This window comes from Hyperolius riggenbachi, chromosome 1 (genome assembly GCF_040937935.1).
Source record: "Hyperolius riggenbachi isolate aHypRig1 chromosome 1, aHypRig1.pri, whole genome shotgun sequence".
Taxonomy (NCBI): domain Eukaryota; kingdom Metazoa; phylum Chordata; class Amphibia; order Anura; family Hyperoliidae; genus Hyperolius; species Hyperolius riggenbachi.
The window spans coordinates 324,329,103-324,350,731 of NC_090646.1; the positions used below are offsets into that span (position 1 = coordinate 324,329,103).

A 21,629-nucleotide genomic window follows, 5' to 3' on the forward strand; every position below is an offset into this window, starting at 1 on the left:
GGAAAATACCTTGTGGACCGCCGAGACAAAAGTTGAACTTTTTGGAAGGTGCGTGTCCTGTTAAATCTGTCGTAGAAATAACACAGCATTTCAGCAAAAGAACATCATACCAACAGTAAAATATGGTGGTGGTAGTGTGATGGTCTGGGGTTGTTTTGCTGCTTCAGGACCTGGAAGGCTTGCTGTGATAGATGGAACCATGAATTCTACTGTCTACCAAAAAATCCTGAAGGAGAATGTCCGGCCATCTGTTCGTCAACTCAAGCTGAAGCGATCTTGGGTGCTGCAGCAGGACAATGACAGAAAAGACACCAGCAAATCCACCTCTGAATGGCTGAAGATAAACAAAATGAAGACTTTGGAGTGGCCTAGTCAAAGCCCTGACCTGAATCCTATTGAGATGTTGTGGCATGACCTTAAAAAGGCAGTTCATGCTAGAAAACCCTCAAATAAAGCTGAATTACAACAATTCTGCAAAGATGAGTGGGCCAAAATTCCTCCAGAGCGCTGTAAAAGACTTGTTGCAAGTTATCGCAAACGCTTGATTGCAGTTATTGCTGCTAAGGGTGGCCCAACCAGTTATTAGGTTCAGGGGGCAATTTCTTTTTCACACATGGCCATGTAGGTTTTGAGTTTTTTTTCTCACTAAATAATAAAAACCATTATTTAAAACTGCATTTTGTGTTCAATTATGTTATCTTTAACTAATGGTTAACGGTTTTTGATGAGCAGAAACATTTAAGTGTGACAAACATGCAAAAGAATAAGAAATCAGGAAGGGGGCAAATAGTTTTTCACACCACTGTAAGCATCTGCAAGTTTTGATGACAGGTGGTTTATTTTCAGAATCAGAATCATTTTTATTCGCCAGGCACGACAAGGTCATGCTCGGAATTGGGTTTGGCACAAACAATTTAAAAGAGTAGAGGTAAAAAGGTATAGATATCAGAGTATAGAAATGGGCATAAAATGCAGAAGAGCATAAATACAACAAGGCATAATTACAAGCAAACAAAAAAAGCAAAAAAGCAAGCAAAAAGGGAGGGGGGGGGGGGCGGCGTCAAGGTGCAGTTCAAAATGCAGTGGTGGAGGGGATGGAATGACCTACAGGGAGTTCAGGAGGGTGACAGCTGAGGGAAAGAAAGAGTTCCTGTGCCTTGAGGTTTTGGTGGCGATGGACCGAAACCTCCGGCCTAACGGAAGACTGCAGAAGAACCGCTGGCCCGGGTGAGAGGGGTCGCCGGCAATCCTCAGTGCTCTTGAGCGTAGCCTGGAGTTGTGGAGGTGGACAAGCGAAGGGAGAGGTCTGCCGATGATTCTCTCTGCTGATCTAATGACCCTCTGAAGTTTGTATCTGTCCCTGGTGGTGGAGCCAGCGTACCAGACTAGGATGGAGGAGCAGAGGACGGACTCGATGGTGGCGGTGTAAAAACACGTCAGTAGCTCTTGAGCCATGCCGAACTTCTTCAATTGGCGGAGGAAGAAAAGCCTCTGCTGGGCTTTCTTCTGGGTCAGGGCTGTGTTAGCCTTCCAGCTCAGGTCTTTGGAGATGCTGGTGCCCAGGAGGCGAATGCTGGTTACTCTTTCGACCTCGGTGCCGTTGATAAAGATTGGTGGGGGGGAGGGGGCATGCTTCCTGAAATCCACAATCAGCTCTACAGTTTTGGATGAGTTGAGGACCAGCCTGTTCTCCCTGCACCACTGGGACACTCTGTCAACCTCCTGGCGGTAGGCCTGCTCATCATTGTTTGTTTCTAGACCAACGATGGTGGTGTCATCTGCAAATTTGATGACCTTGACCGAGTTCTCCTTGGATCTGCAGTTGTTCGTGTAGAGGGAAAACAGGATTGGCGACAGGATGCAGCCTTGTGGGGCCCCCGTGTTCGTTGTCCTTGGTTGAGAGGTGACCTCCCCAAGTTTAACGACTTGAGTTCTGTTGGTCAGGAAGTCTGTGATCCACCCACGGAGAGTGGGATGGACATTCAGTTCTGTGAGATTGTCCTGCAGTATACGGGGGCAGATGGTGTTGAAGGCTGAGCTGAAGTCCAGAAGGAGAATCCTGGCATATGTGTTAGGTTTGTCCAGGTGGTCGTATGTAAGCTCAAGGCAGATGTTGACAGCATCATCAGTGGATCTGTTCGCCCTGTATGCAAACTGATACGGATCCATTTGGGGGGGGGGGGGGGGGTAACAAGCTTGATGTGTGGCAAGACGACTCTCTCGAAGGTTTTCATGATATTGGATGTCAGGGCCACTGGTCTGTAGTTATTGAGGTCAGAGTTTCCTTGCTTTTTGGGGACAGGGATAATGGTAGATTTTTTGAAACATGCAGGGACTTTGCCGGCCTGGAGGGATTTGGAGAATATGGAAGCAAGGATGGGTGCCAGCTGGTGTGAGCAGGTTTTCAGACAGGCTGGTGACACGCCGTCAGGGCCAGAGGCTTTCCTGGGGTTTAGCGAGGACAGGTGGAAGAGGACATAAGCCTCACTCACAGCTGGAGGTGGCGGGCTTGAGACTGAGAGATAATCTGCACCAGATGTGGGGTGAGCCGGTGCTGTTGCTGGCTCCCCCAGTGCCTCCTGTTCCTCAAACCTGCAATAAAAGTTGCTGAGATCCTTGGCTAGCTCAGTACTGGGAGTTGCATGTTGTGGGGGAGGCTTATAGTTTGTGGTAGCTTTAAGTCCCTTCCAAACAGCACGTGTGTCGTTAGATCGCAGGTTGCATCTTAACCTTTCTGCATACTCCCTCTTTGCGGCACTCAGTTCTCGCTTCAGGTTGTTCCTTGCTGTCTTGTAGTCCTTTTGGTTGTTGGACTTGTGCGCCACCTCCTTGCACCTCCGCAGTTGCCGTAGTTTGTTGGAGAACCACGGTTTATTGTTCGGGTAGACTTTGAAGGTCTTGGTTGGTACGCAAGAGTCTTCACAGAAGCTGATGTATGAGGAGATGTTGTCCGCCCACTCGTCAAGGTTTGGAGCTTCCATGGCCTTCCAGTCAGTGCAGTCGAAGCATGCCTGAAGTTGGAGCTTGGCCTCACTTGACCACACTTTGGTGGACTTGAGAACAGGTTTAGCTGACTCCAGGCGCCTCCTGTAGGTGGGGATCAGGTGAATGAGGGAGTGGTCCAAGGAGCCCAGCGCTGCCCTTGGTATGGCTTTGTAGGCATCCTTCAGCCCTGTGTAGCAGTGATCAAGAGTGTTCTGATTTCTGGTGGGGCAGGTCACATGCTGGTGAAAGCGAGGAAGCTCCTGGCGGAGGTTAGCCTTATTGAAGTCGCCCAATACGACGAACAGCGAGTCGGGAAGGGTTGCCTCCCATTTTGTGATGGAGTCGCTGAGGTCGCGCAGGGCATGTTTAACATCGGCATCAGGTGGTATGTACACGCCAACAAAGACGTAGGAGGAGAACTCCCTGGGAGAATATTTTGGCCTGCAGTTGACAATTAGAAGTTCAAGCTTGGGGGAGCACTTCCTGGCTAGTACTGATGAGTTGGGGCACCATGATTGGCCGATGTAAAAACAGATGCCACCACCCTTCTTTCTGCACGAGAGAGTGGAGTCGCGGTCTACCCGGATGAGGCTGAAGTCTGGAAGGAGAAGGGCATTGTCTGGGATGTCATCATGCAGCCATGTTTCTGTGAAGCAAATGATTGGGGTGCTTCTGCAGAGCTCCTTCTTTTCACAGAGGAGTCGGAGTTCATCCTGTTTGTTCGGGAGGGAGCACACATTCGACAGCAGGACCGATGGGATGGCTGACCTGAGACCTTTCCTCTTCAGTCTCACCTGGGCACCTGCCCGGCAGCCCCTCATCCGCCGAGCCGTGGGGGGTGTGTGGGCAGGGCCTGCAAGCACTTGTACCTGGCTCCAGACAGTGTTGTATAGACGCCTGCCCTCGGAGAGCGTGCTGCGTGCTTCCCATCTCAGAAGCTGCGAACTGGTAAAGGTGATGCGCTGGGGCGGCATATGGAGAGCAGCCCCGTGTGTTTGGTGAGGGGGGGGGGGTTGAGGGGTGGTGGTGCTAGCAGAAGTACGGTGGGCCTCAGGGCGAACCCTAACAGTCCATAAAGCGTATCAGAGGGATTTTTTCGCCTCCTGGTACGCCTGGGAAACAAGATGAGGGAACAGAAACGCAGCTCATAGCAGTCCTTAAGTTACCTCCCAACAGTGCCTACTCACTGTTAGCCCCCAACAATGCGTACTCAAAACAGTCCCAGGGTGCCTTAATATAAGCAGGGCAGACCAGGCTCACCGGAGGCAGGGGCACACAATATAGCAGATATAGTGACCAATGCGCACGATCAGCAGTTTATAGTGCCCAAGTACACAGTGTGAGCAATAATCAGACCGTATGCAGCCAGGGAACAAAGATCCCCAAAACACAGTCCATCAACCAGCCACCGTGCAAAAAGTACCATACCACACAGTTCATAGATCCAGGGTGAAGTGAGAAGTGCAATAACTTACCCCCACAGCTGGCTGGTGCTCGGTGCAGTGGAGGAGGATAGAGCACCTGGAGGCCGCCTCAGCTCAGCCTTGCCAGGGATGCTGCCATGCTCTCCGGGAGGTGTGCCAGTGGACCCTGGAGCTGTAGGCCGCTTGAGGGTGCAGTGGTAGCTGATGGGCAACAGGTCCTTCCTGAGTGCTGGAGCAGCTGGCAGGCAGCGGTAACCACCCTGAAGCGGCTGGGGGGCAGCGGTGATGATCCCTGCGTGGGCGGCCGTTGATGCAGTGGAGGGGCTTGTCGAGCGAGGAGGTGCTGGTGGCTGATGGAGCTACTTGCCGACGAGCCTTGCCGGGGGAGATTCCTGGTGGAGGTGCCTGGCGGCTGATGTTGTTACCGTCCGTGCTGGCAGGGGCTGAAACAACGGGTCGCGCTGAGGATGGAAGAGGCCTTCCACGTGGGAGACGTCGCACGGGACGACTGAGTGAGGCTCTCCACGTGGTGGCACGAGTCCAGCGGCAGAGACGGAGCGGCTCGCTGGAGCCAGAGCACTCCCTACCGAGGAGCTGTCCGGATGGCAGGGGAGACAGTGGCTCCCGGCTGGTGGACGGAGAGCAGCACAGCGAGCCCGGACCCAGCTTCAGTAGCCGCTCTGGGGAGGCCTCCCAGCGGAGTAATGCGGCAGCAGAGGGCCAGAGACTGGATGTGCCCGACGGCTGTTCCTTGCAGCTGTGTGTCCAGGGGATGTATCCCGGCAGGCCCCTCTTTGGATCTCCGGAGTCCCCGTGGATGATGCGGACACCACGCGGACAGCGTCGGGGGGTGAATGTGCACTGTGAGCCCTGCTAGCTGAGCTAGGCTTCAACTAGGTGCCTTCCCAAAGCACTAAACAACACACTAAAAAACTATGTCTAAGACTAAAAACTAAACTAACTAAACTAGGGAACTAAACTAAGCTAGGGAACTAGCTGAAAAACTTGCTAGACAGTCGCAGGAGAGAAGAAAAAGAGTGAAGAATGTAGATCCTTGTGCCGAGGCAGCCCGACGAGGCGCCATCTTGATGTCTCCAAAATAGGGAGCAGATTACCCCTCCCACCCCTGTAACCGCTACCTGGAACCAGTCATAAGCAGGATGGCCTCTTAGATTACAGGTTGTATTGGCACTGAAGTGCAGGAAGCGCAGGATGTTCTCAAATCGTGACCTGGACATGGCAGCAGAGAACATGGGCATGTGATGTATTGGGTGCGCAGACCAATAAGACCGCAATACATTATTTTTGAGTAGACCCATGTTAAGGAGAAGGCCCCAAAAAATGTTATGTTCGGAATCTTGGATTGGCTTCCACCGAAAAGGCTGGGCATAGTAGCTTCTTGGATTGGCGGTTGCGTATTGTGTGGCATAACGGTTGGTCTCGCCACAATTAAGCAGTGATCAGAAAAAAAAATTCTGTCACTGCGGTGGGGCGGGTGAGGGTTTGGCCGGGTGATCAGAAGCCCGCAGGGGGGCAGATTAGGGCCTGATCTGATGGATAGGAGTGCTAGGGGGTGACAGGAGGTGATTGATGGGTGTCTCAGTGGGTGATTAGAGGGGAGAATAGATGCAATCAATGCACTGGGGAGGTGATCGGAAGGGGGTCTGAGGAGGATCTGAGGATTTGGCCGAGTGATCAGGAGCCCACACGGGGCAAATTAGGGCCTGATTTAATGGGTAGGTGTGCTAGGGGGTGACAGGAGGTGATTGATGGGTGTCTCAGGGTCTGAATAGAGGGGGGAATAGATGCAAGCAATGCACTGGGGAGGTGATCGGGGGTATCTGAGGGTGTGGGCCGGTCATTGGGTGCCCGCAAGGGGCAGATGAGGGTCTGATCTGATGGGTATAATCGGTAGCAGTGACGGGGTGATTGATGGGTGATTAGAGGGGAGAGCAGATGTAAATAATGCACTGGGGAGGTGATCAGAGGGGTCTGGGGGGGCTATCTCAGGGTGTGGGCAGGTGATTGGGTGCCCGCAAGGGGCAGATTAGGGTCTGATCTGATGGGTAGCAGTGACAGGGGGTGACTGTCTGATTGATAGGTGATCAGTAAGTGATTACAAGGGAGAATATATGCAAGCAATGCACTGTCGAGTTGATCAGAGCGGGTCTGGGGGGCTATCTGAGGGTGTGGGCGGCTGATTGGGTGCCCACAAGGAGAAGATTAGGGTCTAATCTGATGGGTAGCAGTGACGGGGTGACGGAGTGATTGATAGGTGATGAGTAGGTGATTACAGGGGAGAATATATGCAAGCAATGCACTGGCGAGTTGATCAGATCGGGTCTGGGGGGCTATCTGAGGGTGTGGGCGGGTGATTGGGTGACCGCAAGGGGCAGATTAGGGTCTGATCCGATGGGTAGCAGTGACAGGGGGTGACTGGGTGATGAATAGGTGATCAGTAGGTGATTACAAGCGAGAATACAGTGATGTGAAAAACTATTTGCCCCCTTCCTGATTTCTTATTCTTTTGCATGTTTGTCGCACTTAAATGTTTCTGCTCATCAAAAACCGTTAAATATTAGTCAAAGATACCATAATTGTACACAAAATGCAGTTTTAAATGATGGTTTTTATTATTTAGTGAGAAAAAAAACTCCAAATCTACATGGCCCTGTGTGAAAAAGTGATTGCCCCCCTTGTTAAAAAATAACTTAACTGTGGTTTATCACACCTGAGTTCAATTTCTGTAGTCACCCCCAGCTCTGATTACTGCCACACCTGTTTCAATCAACAAATCACTTAAATAGGAGCTATCTGACACAGAGAAGTAGACCAAAAGCACCTCAAAAGCTAGACATCATGCCAAGATCCAAAGAAATTCAGGAACAAATGAGAACAAAAGTAATTGAGATCTATCGGTCTGGTAAAGGTTATAAAGCCATTTCTAAAGCTTTGGGACTCCAGCGAACCACAGTGAAAGCCATTATCCACAAATGGCAAAAACATGGAACAGTGATGAACCTTCCCAGGAGTGGCCGGCCGACCAAAATTACCCCAAGAGCGCAGAGAAAACTCATTCGAGAGGCCACAAAAGACCCCAGGACAACATCTAAAGAACTGCAGGCCTCAATTAAGGTCAGTGTTCACGATTCCACCATAACAAAGAGACTGGGCAAAAATGGCCTGCATAGCAGATATCCAAGGCGCAAACCACTTTTAAGCAAAAAGAACATTAAGGCTCGTTTCAATTTTGCTAAAAAAAATCTCAATGATTGCAAAGACTTTTGGGAAAATACCTTGTGGACCGACGAGACAAAAGTTGAACTTTTTGGAAGGTGCGTGTCCCGTTACATCTGGCGTAGAAGTAACACAGCATTTCAGCAAAAGAACATCATATCAACAGTAAAATATGGTGGTGGTAGTGTGATGGTCTGGGTTGTTTTGCTGCTTCAGGACCTGGAAGGCTTGCTGTGATAGATGGAACCATGAATTCTACTGTCTACCAAAAACTCCTGAATGAGAATGTCCGGCCATCTGTTCGTCAACTCAAGCTGAAGCGATCTTGGGTGCTGCAGCAGGACAATGACCCAAAACACACCAGCAAATCTACCTCTGAATGGCTGAAGAAAAACAAAATGAAGACTTTGGAGTGGCCTAGTCAAAGTCCTGACCTGAATCCTATTGAGATGTTGTGACATGACCTTAAAAAGGAGGTTCATGCTAGAAAACCCTCAAATAAAGCTGAATTACAACAATTCTGCAAAGAGGAGTTGGAGAAAATTCCTCCAGAGCGCTGTAAAAGACTCGCTGCAAGTTATCGCAAACGTTTGATTGCAGTTATTGCTGCTAAGGGTGGCCCAACCAGTTATTAGGTTCAAGGGGCAATTTCTTTTTCACACAGGGCCATGTAGGGTTTTTTTTCTCACTAAATAATAAAAAACATCATTTAAAACCGCATTTTGTGTTCAATTATGTTATCTTTGACTAATAGTTAACGGTTTTTGATGAGCAGAAACATTTAAGTGTGACAAACATGCAAAAGAATAATAAATCAGGAAGGGGGCAAATAGTTTTTCACATCACTGTATATGCAAGCAATGCACTGGTGAGTTGATCAGAGCGGGTCTGGGGGGCTATCTGAGGATGTGGACGGGTGACTGGGTGCCCGCAAGGGGCAGCTTAGGGTCTAATCTGATGGGTAGCAGTGACAGGTGGTGACAGGGGTGATTGATAGGTGATCAGTAGGTGATTACAAGGGAGAATATATGCAAGCAATGCACTGGCGAGTTGATCAGATCGGGTCTGGAGGGCTATCTGAGGGTGTGGGCAGGTGATTGGTTGCCCGCAAGGGGCAGATTAGGGTCTGAGCTGATGGGTGGCAGTGACAGGGGGTGATTGATTTGTTATTGACAGGTGATTACAGGGGAGAATAGATGTATACAGTTACCGGGGGGGGGGGGGGGGGGCGGCGTCTGGGGATCATCTGAGGGTTGTGGGGGGGGGGTGATCAGGAGCTCCCAGGGGGCAGTTTAGGACCTAAGCTAAAAAAATAGTGTTGACAGATAGTGACAGGGAGTTATTGATGGGTGATTAGGGGGGTTATTGGGTGCAAACAGGGGTCTGGGGGGGGGGGTCAGGGGTCAGTCTGAGGGTTGCTGTGGGCGATCAGGGAGCAGGGGGGCAGATCAGTGTGCTTGGGTGCAGACAGGGAGGGCTGCAGCCTGCCCTGGTGGTCCCTCGATCACTGGGACCACCAGGGCAGGAGGCAGCCTGTATAATATGCTTTGTATACATTACAAAGCGTTTTATATGCTTCTAACGCGGCGATGGAGGGGTTAACAACGGAGGACGGAGCCTATTGCCGGCGTATGCGCGCGATCCCCGGCCAGAAAGAGTCCCAGGACCCGACGCCCATCGGCGCTACGTGGTCCTGGGCATGCCACTTTTCGACGCCCATAGGTAGTGGGGGGTCGGCAAGTGGTTAAAGCAGTATATGAAGCAGAGCAGCTTGTTGAACCATTGCCATCCAGCTCTGCAAGAAATGATATTTATAGGGGGCTGGAAGAGTAGATTGTCAGAACCTTCCCAGTACACCAAGCTATAAAGAATATAATTTAATCTCAGTGGAAGGATCCCGAAAAGAAAATGTTTATTCCTAGATCATTTAAACAACGTTTCCACTTTAAACAGGAAGATGAGGATAGCTGGATGAAATGTCCAATGCTCGATGCTCCTTTAGCTCAGTATTCAAAGTCTGCTGACTTGTCTTTTGAGGATGCAGGTAGCCTTAAAGTGAACCAGAGATGAAGCACCCTCAGGTATTTTACCATATATATCAGTGGGAACATTACAGAAAACACCTACCCTGCGCTCTGTTTCATTCTTCACTGCTCAGCCTGCTTCTTAACAGCCCTGATAAAATCCCCGACTGAGCATTCAGTCTGGCTTTGCTCAGGAATCATTATAGCCGAGTCTGTCTTCTCTGATGTCTTTTCAAGCCCAAGCCTGCCCCCTTCTGGCTCTGCTGTAATGATTTAGCTATGATGATTCCTAAGCAAAGCCAAACTGAATGCTCAGTCTGGGATTTTATCAGGGTTGGTAAGAAGCAGGCTGAGCAGTGAAGAATGAGAGCAGGGTAGGTGTTTTCTCTAATGTTCCCACTGATCTATATGGTAAAATACATGAGGACCCAATGGACAAAATGCTTGGGACTCTGTATCCTTTTGTCTTGGACCAGCTCTAGCAACTATCTGTATTGCAAGAAACCTCCAATAAATGTACTAAGGGATTACAAAACCATTTAATTGCAGGCACTCCACATGAGAAAATTTTGGGATCCCCTCCTGTCATTGCAAAGTCTGTGACCTTCCTTGCGGATGCTGCTACTGAATCAGTTAGCAGTCCAGCAAAATTTGCAGCTCCACCAGGAGAGCAGTCTGGCTAAATACCTGGGAGAGGAATTTGTTTTCAAAGCACCGTCTTTGTGCTATGGAGTTTCAAGGAGAATTCAGTAAATTCCATTGTATGATTTAAATAATTTTTTTGTATTGCACTGCTGCACATAAGTATCTGAATATAATAATATAAAAGAATTCTGGCTCACAAAGACCTATTACTCTGCCTAAGTCCACCTCTCATTAAAGTGACTCCGAGCTCATAAAAAAAATGAAAGTTGTACTCACCTGGGGCTTTCTCCAGCCCAGTGCTGGTCGGGAGGTCCCACGACGGCGTCCTGGCTCTTCTCCTTCTCCCCGCTCCGGAATGGCTGACAGGCCGCAGCCCGGGCGACACTCTCCCGAGTGTCGGGCTGCTCCTTCCGCGTATGACGCGGATTACGTCACACGCCGGCCGCCTCGCGTCATCATGGCGGCCGGCGTGAAAGTACTGCGCATGCGCGATTAAAGCGCGCATGCGCCGTACTGCCAGTAAGGAGCAGTGTCGGGAGAGTGTCGCCCGGGCTGCGGCCTGTCAGCCATTCCGGAGCGGGGAGAAGGAGAAGAGCCAGGACGCCGTCGTGGGACCTCCCGACCAGCACTGGGCTGGAGAAAGCCCCAGGTGAGTACAACTTTCATTTTTTTTATGAGCTCGGAGTCCCTTTAGGCTGTTTACACACCAAGACGTTACAGGCGTTAGTGCGCCTGTAACGCTCCCCCAACGCACAGCAATGTAACACAAGTGGGCTGTTCACACAGCCCACGTTGCGTTACATGTAACGCTGCACGTTCTGCGCAAAGTGCAGCATGCTACGGCGTTGGAGCGGCTATAGCCGCGTTAGACTGTTTGCACATGCGCAGTGGGGGGCGGAGAGGAGGCGGGGAGAGCCAGCTACAGTAGCCGCGCACATGGCTACTTAATATTCACTGCACTGGCGGGCGCTGATTGGCCGGCGGGACCACGTGATGCGGAGTGTCTCGCTCCGCATCACGTGGTCCCGCTGGCCAATCAGCGCCACTCTGGGAGACATTATAGGAATCGAGCCGCCTAACGCGGCTCACTCTACCGTCGGCTCTTGCAGCACCATACATTGTGTTAGGTGCACGTTATGCGACCTTAACGTGGCACCTAATGCAACGTCTTGGTGTGCAAGAAGCCTTAATCTAAATTAGTAGCATCTGCCTGAGCTCTATATATTTTTTTTTTTATATACAGTCTCTCACAGTGGGAATCCACCTACAACATGAATTTCAGACACCTCCATGATTTCTAAGTGGGCGAAATTGCAAAATCGCAGGGTGTTAAAATCCTTATGGTCCTTGCTGAATACAGCAGCAGCAACACATTGGTGCAGTTTGTTAGTTTAATATTCCAGTACGTATTATGGTTTCCCAAGTCCACTTCTTATTTTCGTATAACTTGTTCTTTATATTTAACCAGTTACCTACAAGTTGACGCATTAAAACGTCCTGCTTGAGCCTGTTAATGGCTCCAGGACTTTTTAATGCATTGCTTGCTCCCGCCACCGCTCTGTAAGCACGCTCGGCCGCCATTTTTACCTGACGGTTCCACTAACCAATAGCAATGCTTGTAATGAACGGACATGACCCCAATCGCGGGTCATGTCCATTTATAAAGCCGAAAGTAGTACAATTACATAGTTACTATAAAATAAAGTATATCTAGTGGCAAAAAGTTAAATTACACTCACAAAATATATATAATTAAAAATTATCAATTAATCCCTTACAAAGCCCCGCTCCCCAAAGAAAAAACGGGAAAAAAATAAAAAAAAATATATATACATAAATAGTTGCCTTAGGGACTCAGCTTTTTTAATATGTATTTTATTAGGGTATATTACTGTAATTGTATTACATAATGACTTGTAATTGTGGACGGGGCTACAAAAAAATAAAAGTACACCTATTGTGATAGGGAGTCTTAATTTAAAGAGAAACCGTAACCAAGAATTTAACTTCATCCCAATCAGTAGCTGATATCCCCTTTCTCATGAGAAATCTTTTCCTTTTCTCAAACGGATCATCAGGAGGTTCTGTAAGACTGATTTTGTGGTGAAACCCCTTCCACAGTTTGATGTCAGCACCTCACATCACTGAGGTACTGATACAGTGGGATCCTTGCTGCATTGTGGGAAATAAGATCTGTTTCCAACTGCCAAAAATGCAAGCAGCATCTCCTTCCAGTGACCTTACCTGCTTGCAGTAAAAATGTCACCATGTGATAAATGTCAGAATGTAAATCAGGGAGAGGAAAGATTTTACAATGGGCAAACGCTGACTAATACATAATTATTGTAAAAATTAAGCACTTTTTTTATTACATTATTTTCACTGGCGTTTCACTGGTTTAAATGGTTTAATAACCAGGACAAATGGGCAAATAAAATGTGTGGGTGTTATCCACCGAAAAAAACATTTTATTTTAAAAGTGTAATGGCTGAGAAATAATGCATTTTTTTCATTTTTTTCTGTTAAAATGTATTTAGAATAAAATAATTCTTAGCAAAACGTACTACCCATAGAAAGCCTAATTGGTGGCAACAAGGCATTTTGTTATAAGTAGTGATAAAGTTATTGGCAAATAATAGCGTGTGCGTACCCTGCACAACAACACGGCAGGGATTTGTTATCAGTCTGCCAGCTGCGATCGGAGCTGGCAGGCTGAATTAAAGAAAAAAAAAAGCTATTCATATTTTTACAGCGCTGTGATCTAACGCATCGATGTACAGGGAACAGCCTAGTCACTTAACTGTCCCCAGGAGTAGCTCACAATCTAATCCCTCTCATAGGGCCAATTAAAAGGGGAGGGAGGGAAATAAATATTTTTTTTTATTAAAAAAAAAAAAATCTTTTAAAATGAATAATAATAAATTGCAGCAGCAATCAGAGACCACCCAACAAAAATGCTCTATTAGGCCTAGTGCACACCAGAGCGTTTCCGCTGCGGTTTGCGATCTGCTTGCAGGTGCGGATCCGCTAGGGTAATGTATTTCAATGGGCTGGTGCACACCAGAGCGGGAGGCGTTTTGCAGAAACGCATACTCCCGGGCTGCTGCAGATTTTGGATTGCGGATGCGTTTCTGCCTCAATGTTAAGTAAAGGAAAACCGCAAACCGCTCTGAAAAACGGCACTTCAGAGCGGTTTGCCAGGCGTTTTTTGTTACAGTAGCTGTTCAGTAACAGCTTTACTGTAACAATACATGAAATCTACTACACCAAAACCGCTAGACAAAACCGCAAAACGCTAGCTGAAACGCTGCAGAAAAAGAAGAAAAAGCGTTTCAAAATCTGCTAGCATTTTGCGGATCTGCTAGCGTTTTTTGGTGTGCACCAGGCTTTAGTGGCCAGAAAAGGAGGTAAAACTCATTTGCGTGGTAGGTTGTATGACCAAACAATAAATTGTGCGAAGTACTGAATTGTAAAAAAATTGCCTGGTCACAAGAGGGGTATAAACCTGTGGTCCTCAAGAGGTTAAAACCTTTGAATCTAATAGTACTACCTTGACTTGCAATACCGATGTATGAATGGCATGGCAGAGCTGAATGTATCGTTACATTATGGTTCTAGGTAAATTTTATATACACACACTCTCTCTTCATTTCTCCCTAGACCTACTAATTACCTCTTCACTTACCTTCTTCATGTGTATGGCTCCAAAAGTTCTCTTAGGCTGCCCCCACTCTTAGGAATTACCTCTACTGTCCAATCGGGCTTCCTCCTATCCTTAGGGCCCGTTCTCACCTGTGCGGGAATCGCGCGATTCCCGCTCACGGCAAACCGCTAGCGGTTTGGCAAAAACCGCTACACAATGTAGTGAGTGGCAGTGTTCTCACTGCCGCGGTTGCGGTTAGCGATAACTGCAACCGTGCTGCATGCAGCGGTTTGCCGGCGACGAGCTAATCGCGATCGCTCCAAAACCGCCGCAGTGTCCAGTGATTTTTCCACATTAATCGCGGGAAAATCACTCCCACATTTGCGATTATAGGTGTGAACGGGCAGTTAACATGCCCTCGACACACCTTTTCAAACACTCCTACCGATCTTTCCCTCTGTATCTGCATCTCTCTCTATAGTATTAGCCATGTGTATTTTACACTTGCCTTGCAAGTGTGTGTTGCATTACCCAGTTTTACCACAGGTTATTGCGACAATGCAAGACAATGGGGCCTACCACACTTACTGCATTGTCGCACCTGTAGTGCCTAATGGGCTACAGAGCTATCGCAAAGTCAACAGCACGTTACTGTTGGCGGAAGTAATGTAAGTCAGTCGGCGACACAAACATTTTAAATAAATAGGTGGTGGCTGCGTGCATACGACGGGGGAAACCTGGGAATCTCAGTGACGTACTTCCTGTCCAGCAGGGAATATGTCAAGCGGTGAGTGGGGCGCTATGCATTTGATCCTGTCGGCGCACTCTGCTGCAGGGTCATTTGAATGAGGTAGGTTTTGTGTATTGCGATGTAATTGGGGGGGGGGGGGGGAGCATCACACCACAATTGCAATGACAAAGTGTAAAACCAGCCTTACAAGTGTTTAAAGAGAGTTTGAAGCGAGAATAAATGTCGCTTCAGACCTCAAGAGTCAGCAGGGGCATGTGTGCCCCTGCTAAAACGCCGCTATCCCGCGGCTAAACGGGGGTCCCTTACCCCCGAAATCCCCTCCGAGCAGCACATCCCCTCTTCCGGATTAAGGCAGGGCTAACCGCCGCAGCCCTGCCTCACGTGCATCTGTCAGCGCGTATCTCCGCCTCTCTCCGCCCCTCTCAGTCTTCCTCCGCTGATAGACGGCGCTGAGAGGCAGGGCTGCAGCCGTTAGCCCTGCCTCAAGAGCAGCAAAATCTACGACCAAGTTGGTCGTAGATTTTGCAGGGGGGAGTTTGGGGGGTCAGGGACCCTCGTTTAGCCGCGGGATAGCGGCGTTTTAGCAGGGGCACACATGCCCCTGCTGACTATGAGACAAACCCCCTAAAGACCAGGCCATTTTTCTGTAAATGGGCTACTGCAGCTTTAAGGCCTCACTGCAGGGCCGCACAATTCAGCACATAAGGGATCCCCCCCCCCCCCTTTTCTCCCCACCAACAGAGCTTTGACTGGTGGGGTCTCATTGCTCCCCCAGTGTTATATTTATTTTTTAAATAAAATTGTATATTTATTTATTTTGTATCCCTCCTCCTCCAAACACCCCCCCCCCCCTGCCAGCCATTCAGTGCGGTCGGCTATCAAAGGCTTCAGCCTCCCAGGGGGACAGCCGTGTCACATGGCTGCAGTAGATCACAGCGCTGTACAGCAATAAAAGACTGAAGGTAGAGCGGGGTGCCGTCACAGAGCGGCGGGGATGCGCGCGCATGATCTCCCGGAAATCACGCCCCAAGGATCTTACACCAAAACGACTTTTAAAAAAATCATAAAAACCAGCTCTGGAGTAGATCTCTGTTCTGTTACAGTGATGTTCTCCCACTTCTGTGCACTGACGGCAGTTCAATAGTAAGGGCTGTTCTCACTTGCAAAAGCAAAATGCTAGCGAGTTGCACTAGAGTTTTTAACACAGTAAAATCACTGTACACGCTAGCTAATTTTGACCAATCACAATTACAGCTTTTTTAGCATTGTAATTGCGATAGCTCTGCAATCGCGACAAAATGCTGCAGGTGCCGCATTTTGCAATAACCGCTAATCGCGAATCGCCGGCGATCGTGGCAATGAGATCACTGCCATACTGTTAATATTTTTCTGGCGCTTTACTGCCGGCTATTAGTGGTAAACGCCCACTAATTACTATTTAATAACTAACATTTTTTTAATGGCCAGAGTTAAGATGAACGTTCAGTAAACATAAAACACACCATGCTTTCATAATTTCACCATTTATCGGCATCTTGAAACAGGAGTCTAAAGGTTTACTGTCTAAAGGGCTACAGGGGAAATATCTTCTGTGCTGACTCTCTACTCTGCTGCCTGGGGGGAGAGAAACTTCTCCCCAGAGCACATTGGCACCAATGGAGGAAGCAGCAGGAGGGGGAAGGTTCTTCCTCTTGACTCTGCTTCAGTCTGTCATATGTTATGACATGCTGATTGCTAGTTTCTATCAGATCAGAACTGGTCTTAAAATCTTACTTGGCTTTACTGCATGTGCTAATTATTATAATAATAACTGACCTTACTGGTTGGTAATTTCAGCTTACCTTGCAGTAACAGCCTTTATGAATTGACATTCTGCTGAAGGTTTTCTGCGTTACTTCATGTGGTATTTATTTATGAATTGAAGCCAAAATGTTCATTTCTAATACTTGGTTGAAAACCCTTTGCTGGCAATGACATTTTGAGGTCTTAAACTCATGGACATTGCCAGATTCCCTTTTTTAATGCTCTGTCAGGCCTTTAATGCAGAGGCTTTCAATTGCTGTTTTTTGTGAGTGTTTTTGTCCTAAGTTTAGCCTTCAACAATTGAAATGCATGCTCAATTTGGTTAAGTTCAGGTGACTGACTTGGCTATTCAATAATTTTCCACTTCTTTGCTTTAATAAACTCCTGGGTTGCTTTGGCTGTATGATTTGGGGCATTGTCCATCTGTATCATGAAAGGCCGCCCAATCAATCTGACTGCATTTAGCTGGTTTTGACCAGACAGTATGTCTCTGGGCACCTCATAATTCATGCGGCTGCTTCTGTCCTGTGTAACATTATCAATAAACACTAGTGTCCCAGTGTCATTTGGCAGCCATGCATAACCAAGCCATTACACTGCCCCCACTGTGTTTTACAGATGTGGTATTCTTTTGAATAATGAGCTTTGCAGTGCATTCTCTGTATTTACTTACATGCAGTCTTCTCTTTATGGTTGACTTGGATATCAATATGTCTACACTCTGGAGAGTGTTGTTCACTTAGTTGGCTGTTGTGACGTGGTTTATCTTCACCATGGAAATTATTCTGCAATCATCCACCACTCTTTTCTTTGTATTTCCTTTCCTTTTCCCTTTCCTTTACTTTTCCTTTCTTTTTCTTTTTCTTTCTTTCTTTGTACCAAACTGTAGATGTACCAAACTATATAGATTTTTGCCCCATACAATATTGTAGCAATTACTCAGATTTTTGGGGAGTTTTTTTTTTGCAGCTGAAGAATGGCTTTTTTCACCTGCATGGAGAGCTCCTTTGAATACATGTTGTCAGTGCACAGCAAAATCTTCCACATGCAAGCACCACATGTCATATCAACTCCAGGCCTTTTATCTGCTTAATTAATGACTACATAGTTATGGACTTGCCCACACCTGCTCACAAAATAGCCTTTGAGTCAATTGTCCAATTACTTTTAAGCCCCTGAAATGAAGGGATTTTGTTTAAAAAAAATGCTTTAGTTGCCTCACATTTTAATGCAATTGTTTTCTTCACCCCACAGAATTAAAGATGAAAGTTGGAACTTACACTGCACAGGAGTTGTTTCATTTAAAATTCACTGTGGCAATGTACAGAACCAAAATTAGAAAGAAGTTGTCTTTGTCCAAACATTTATGGACCTAACTGTATTTGTTTACATGTTATGTAAATATTTTTTTCCTGATTTTCATTATAAAATGTTTAATATTTTTTATTTCAGATTATAGAAAAGAGGCCTACTCTTAGCCGCAGCAGAGTTTTTAGAGAGGTAGAAATGCTCTATCAATGTCAAGGTCACAGGTAAGAGAAATGTATAAAATTTATTGTGATGCCAATGTTGACCTAGTCCAATTTGAACTACCTTCTGTAACAATCTTCCTGTCTGTTGCAGCAATGTCCTCGAGCTGATAGAGTTTTTTGAGGAAGAAGAAAAATTCTACCTGGTGTTTGAGAAGATGTGTGGTGGTGAGTATTAGAGAATGTCCGTACTTGCAATAATGTTTTGTTTTTGCAAAATTAGAAATCTAGTATTAAAAAAAAAAATTAAAAAAAAAATAGGAAAGGTGGCACAAGCTGTATATGCATCTAAAAAGCAAAACAAAACAAAAACACAAATGCCTAAGAGAAGGCAGGAGCTGGGCAAAGACCAAGCAATCAATCAACTGTTAAGAAAGGTGTCCCGTGCAAATGTAGTATATACAAAAGGTATAAACTTTTATTGCACACATAAAGCCCTCCCACTTGCATCCAAAGATACCACTACCCACCCATGAATGCAAATGGTTTAAATGTGAATTAAAACCCACCACCAAGGGTAATAAAGTGCTCTGTTACAACAGAGAAGGAAGGGTCGGGCAGTTGATGAGAAATTTATTGCATCTGTAGTATCTCTATGTATACGCACAGATGGTGGCCATACGTTACACTTTTTCTGTTTGATTTTACCCCAATTCAATTAAAATTATTGTGTGGCAAAAAATTGAGAGAAAATGTTTTTTTTTTTTGTTTTTTTTTTTTTATAAATTCGATCTTATTTTTTTCTGGATTAAAATCAATTGAAATGCCTGGAAAAATCAGATTAATATTGTTAGAAATTTGAATGGTGTGGTAGGTTGTAAGAAAGTCTTTCAACCTAATAAATTGTAAGTTTACATTAAGGCTAGGGTCACATTTGGCAAAAATCGCACATCAGTGATTGCACAGTGTTATATGTGATGTTATTGTGTGCCTCATATTCATCAGTGATTACACAGAACACCCCATACACTTCAACGATGGCTAAAAGCAACCCATACACTTCAGTGTATGGGTTGCTCTTAGCCACCCCAGAGAGCACCCCAGAGAGCCACCCCCTTAGCCACCCCAGAGAGCACCCCAGTATAATCTTGTCATAGTAAACCTCAAGGGACCAGGAAAAGTGGTTAACTATATCAGAAATTGTCCTAGAAATGGCCAAGCATGCCCTGGTACATTCTCTGTTGCAAAGGAGCAACTCTGTACTCCTTTTGAAGATGCAGTACAAGCACTTGCGCATTTGGTAGACTACAAGGTTAAGTAAACCTTAGAGCTGCTTAGCTAGGCTGGACAAATTTACTAGCACCTTAAAAATTGCAGCAGTCACTGAATAGAGACAGCTACTCTCCTCCTCTGAGTGGCTCCGATAACTCCGTGGGTAGGACTTGCAGCATGTTACCTTCAAAACTTTCTGCTCACACTTGAGCCAGTCATGAAGTCCCTCTTCAAAATACAGCCAGTCATAATAATAGTAATCGAGCAGAAGATAAGGAAGCGCCTCTGGGGATGAGCGGGAATCAATCCGGGCGGAAGTGGGGACGTGCGGGGACGCGGCAGGAGTCGATCCGGCGGCTAATAGAGCCGCCGGATCTGACCGTGTATGCCCAGCATAACACAGTACTCTGCAGTCTCACTCTCCCGGATATCAACCTCACAATTAATAACAGAATCATGCGCCATTCCTCCCAGGCCCCTGGGCATCACCCTGGACTCAAAGATTCGCCCCTTCCTGAACCCAGACACAGTGAAGTTGCTCATCCATGCCCTCATTCTCTCCTGCCTTGATTACTGCAGCTCCCCTCTGGGCTCCTTTTGAATCGCATTGCCCTCCTTCAATAAGTTATGAATGCGGCTTCCAGACTCCATTCTTCTCGATGCTTCTCATTTACCCTCCCCCCCCCCCCCCTCTGTAAATCCCTGCACTGGCTCCCTGTTTGATTCAGGATAAGTTTAAAATTCTGCCTGTCGTATAGATCTGTGCACTAAACCTGCCTACGTCTTGGAGGTTTTTCTCAGCTATACACCAGGCCGCCGCCCCCAATGGCCTTTGCCTAACTGCCCCGCACATTTCTCACTCTCATGCGCACCTGCAGGATTTCACAAGAGCCGTCCCCACCCTATAGAACTCACTTCCACCTCCCATCCGACTCGCCCCCTCCTTCAACACATTCAAGCAAGCCCTCAAAACCCACCTCTTCAAGATGGCCTACCCACACCCTACCACGCAATAACTCTCTCTCAGCTGAATATTTATTCTACAGCCCTACCTAGTGTTGTCACCCCCCTCCTCTTAGATTGTAAGCGTTTGGCAGGGTCCTCCTTTCCCTAAGGTATCTACTTGATTGTGCATCCCCGTCTTTGTGCACCTTCCCCATTACCTCCTTGTACTTGAATTACTGGACCTACCTAACCAGCCCCATATCGCATGATCATGTATTTTGTACACTGTTCACCTTTTTTAGCTTTGTCCTATGTTGTATAGCCTCGTTAAGTTACGTCTGCCATCCTTTGTACCATTGTATGTATTTACACCATGTTCCAAATTATTACACAAGTCATATTTTTCTCTGATTTTCCTTAATAGTTGATGCAAGTGGCATTCAACATTATTTTGAGCCATCAACCATTAGAGAATAATTTGAATGTTACTGAACAAACCTCCCAATGTTATGTTTTTCAAAAATAAAAAATGCACTGTTCCATATTATTACACACAACAGAGATTCAAAACCTTTTATAGGTCGTAAAGAACTGAAAATGGTAATTTATTGAATTTGAAGCATTAGGTGGTCATATTTACTGGAATAAAGCTATTTTAATCAAAAACATGCTGGTGGTGAGTTATTTTTAGCTTACAGTTCCTCTTTAAACACCCAGTACATTACCGAGCATGGCGTGGGTTGCGTGGAATGCACCCATAGGGTCCATGGATTGCACTTTGATTGCTGCACAAGTAATCCTATGGCTTTTCTCTCACTGCAGCGATTGCGGTGCGTTTGTGGTTATTGACGATCCCAAATGCGCTACATGCAGCATTTTCCTGGCGATTGCGTTGTGATTTTCATTCACTGGAATGAGAATCGCTGAGAATTGCGAATCACAGAATAGCAGAATAGCGAATCACAGAATAGTGCAATGCAAAATCGCGATCGCTAGGCGATCGATTTTGCGCTTCCAAGTGTGAACGGGCCTATTTCTAGGGTTTATAGGGCGTTCTAACTTTGTAATTGAAAAAGCTTATTGTAGTGGGCACATTTAACTCTGATAGGATATACAGATTGAGGAGATATGATTTGCTTGATTAATTTCTGTTCATTCCAGGGTCTATATTAAATCACATTCACCGAAGAAGACATTTCAATGAGAGGGAAGCCAGCTTTGTGGTGAGAGATATTGCTGAAGCATTGAACTATTTGCATAACAAAGGTATGTTAATAAACTTGGCAAAGAAAACTCAAAGTTTATGAATGCCTATCTCTTAAAAAGTCTGTTGGTCAGTAAAAAAGGATTTCATACCTCTACAGTCAGGGGCAAACGCAGGATTTTTAAGGGGGGGGTTCCTGAAAGGTCCAGAAGCACGTATGTCCCCGA

General features: G+C 46.7%; 1 protein-coding gene across 4 annotated transcripts in view; it reads left to right on the forward strand.

Moving 5' to 3' along the window:
- MKNK2 (MAPK interacting serine/threonine kinase 2) overlaps window positions 1-21,629 on the forward strand; it is a 444,163-nt gene that overhangs the window by 135,240 nt on the left and 287,294 nt on the right. For all 4 annotated transcript variants that reach the window (XM_068233849.1, XM_068233848.1, XM_068233850.1 and 1 more), the window contains 3 exons: window positions 17,965-18,044; window positions 18,136-18,209; window positions 21,360-21,464. In XM_068233849.1, the coding sequence (XP_068089950.1) occupies window positions 17,965-18,044; window positions 18,136-18,209; window positions 21,360-21,464 (259 nt within the window). The remainder of the gene's footprint in view (window positions 1-17,964; window positions 18,045-18,135; window positions 18,210-21,359; window positions 21,465-21,629) is intronic.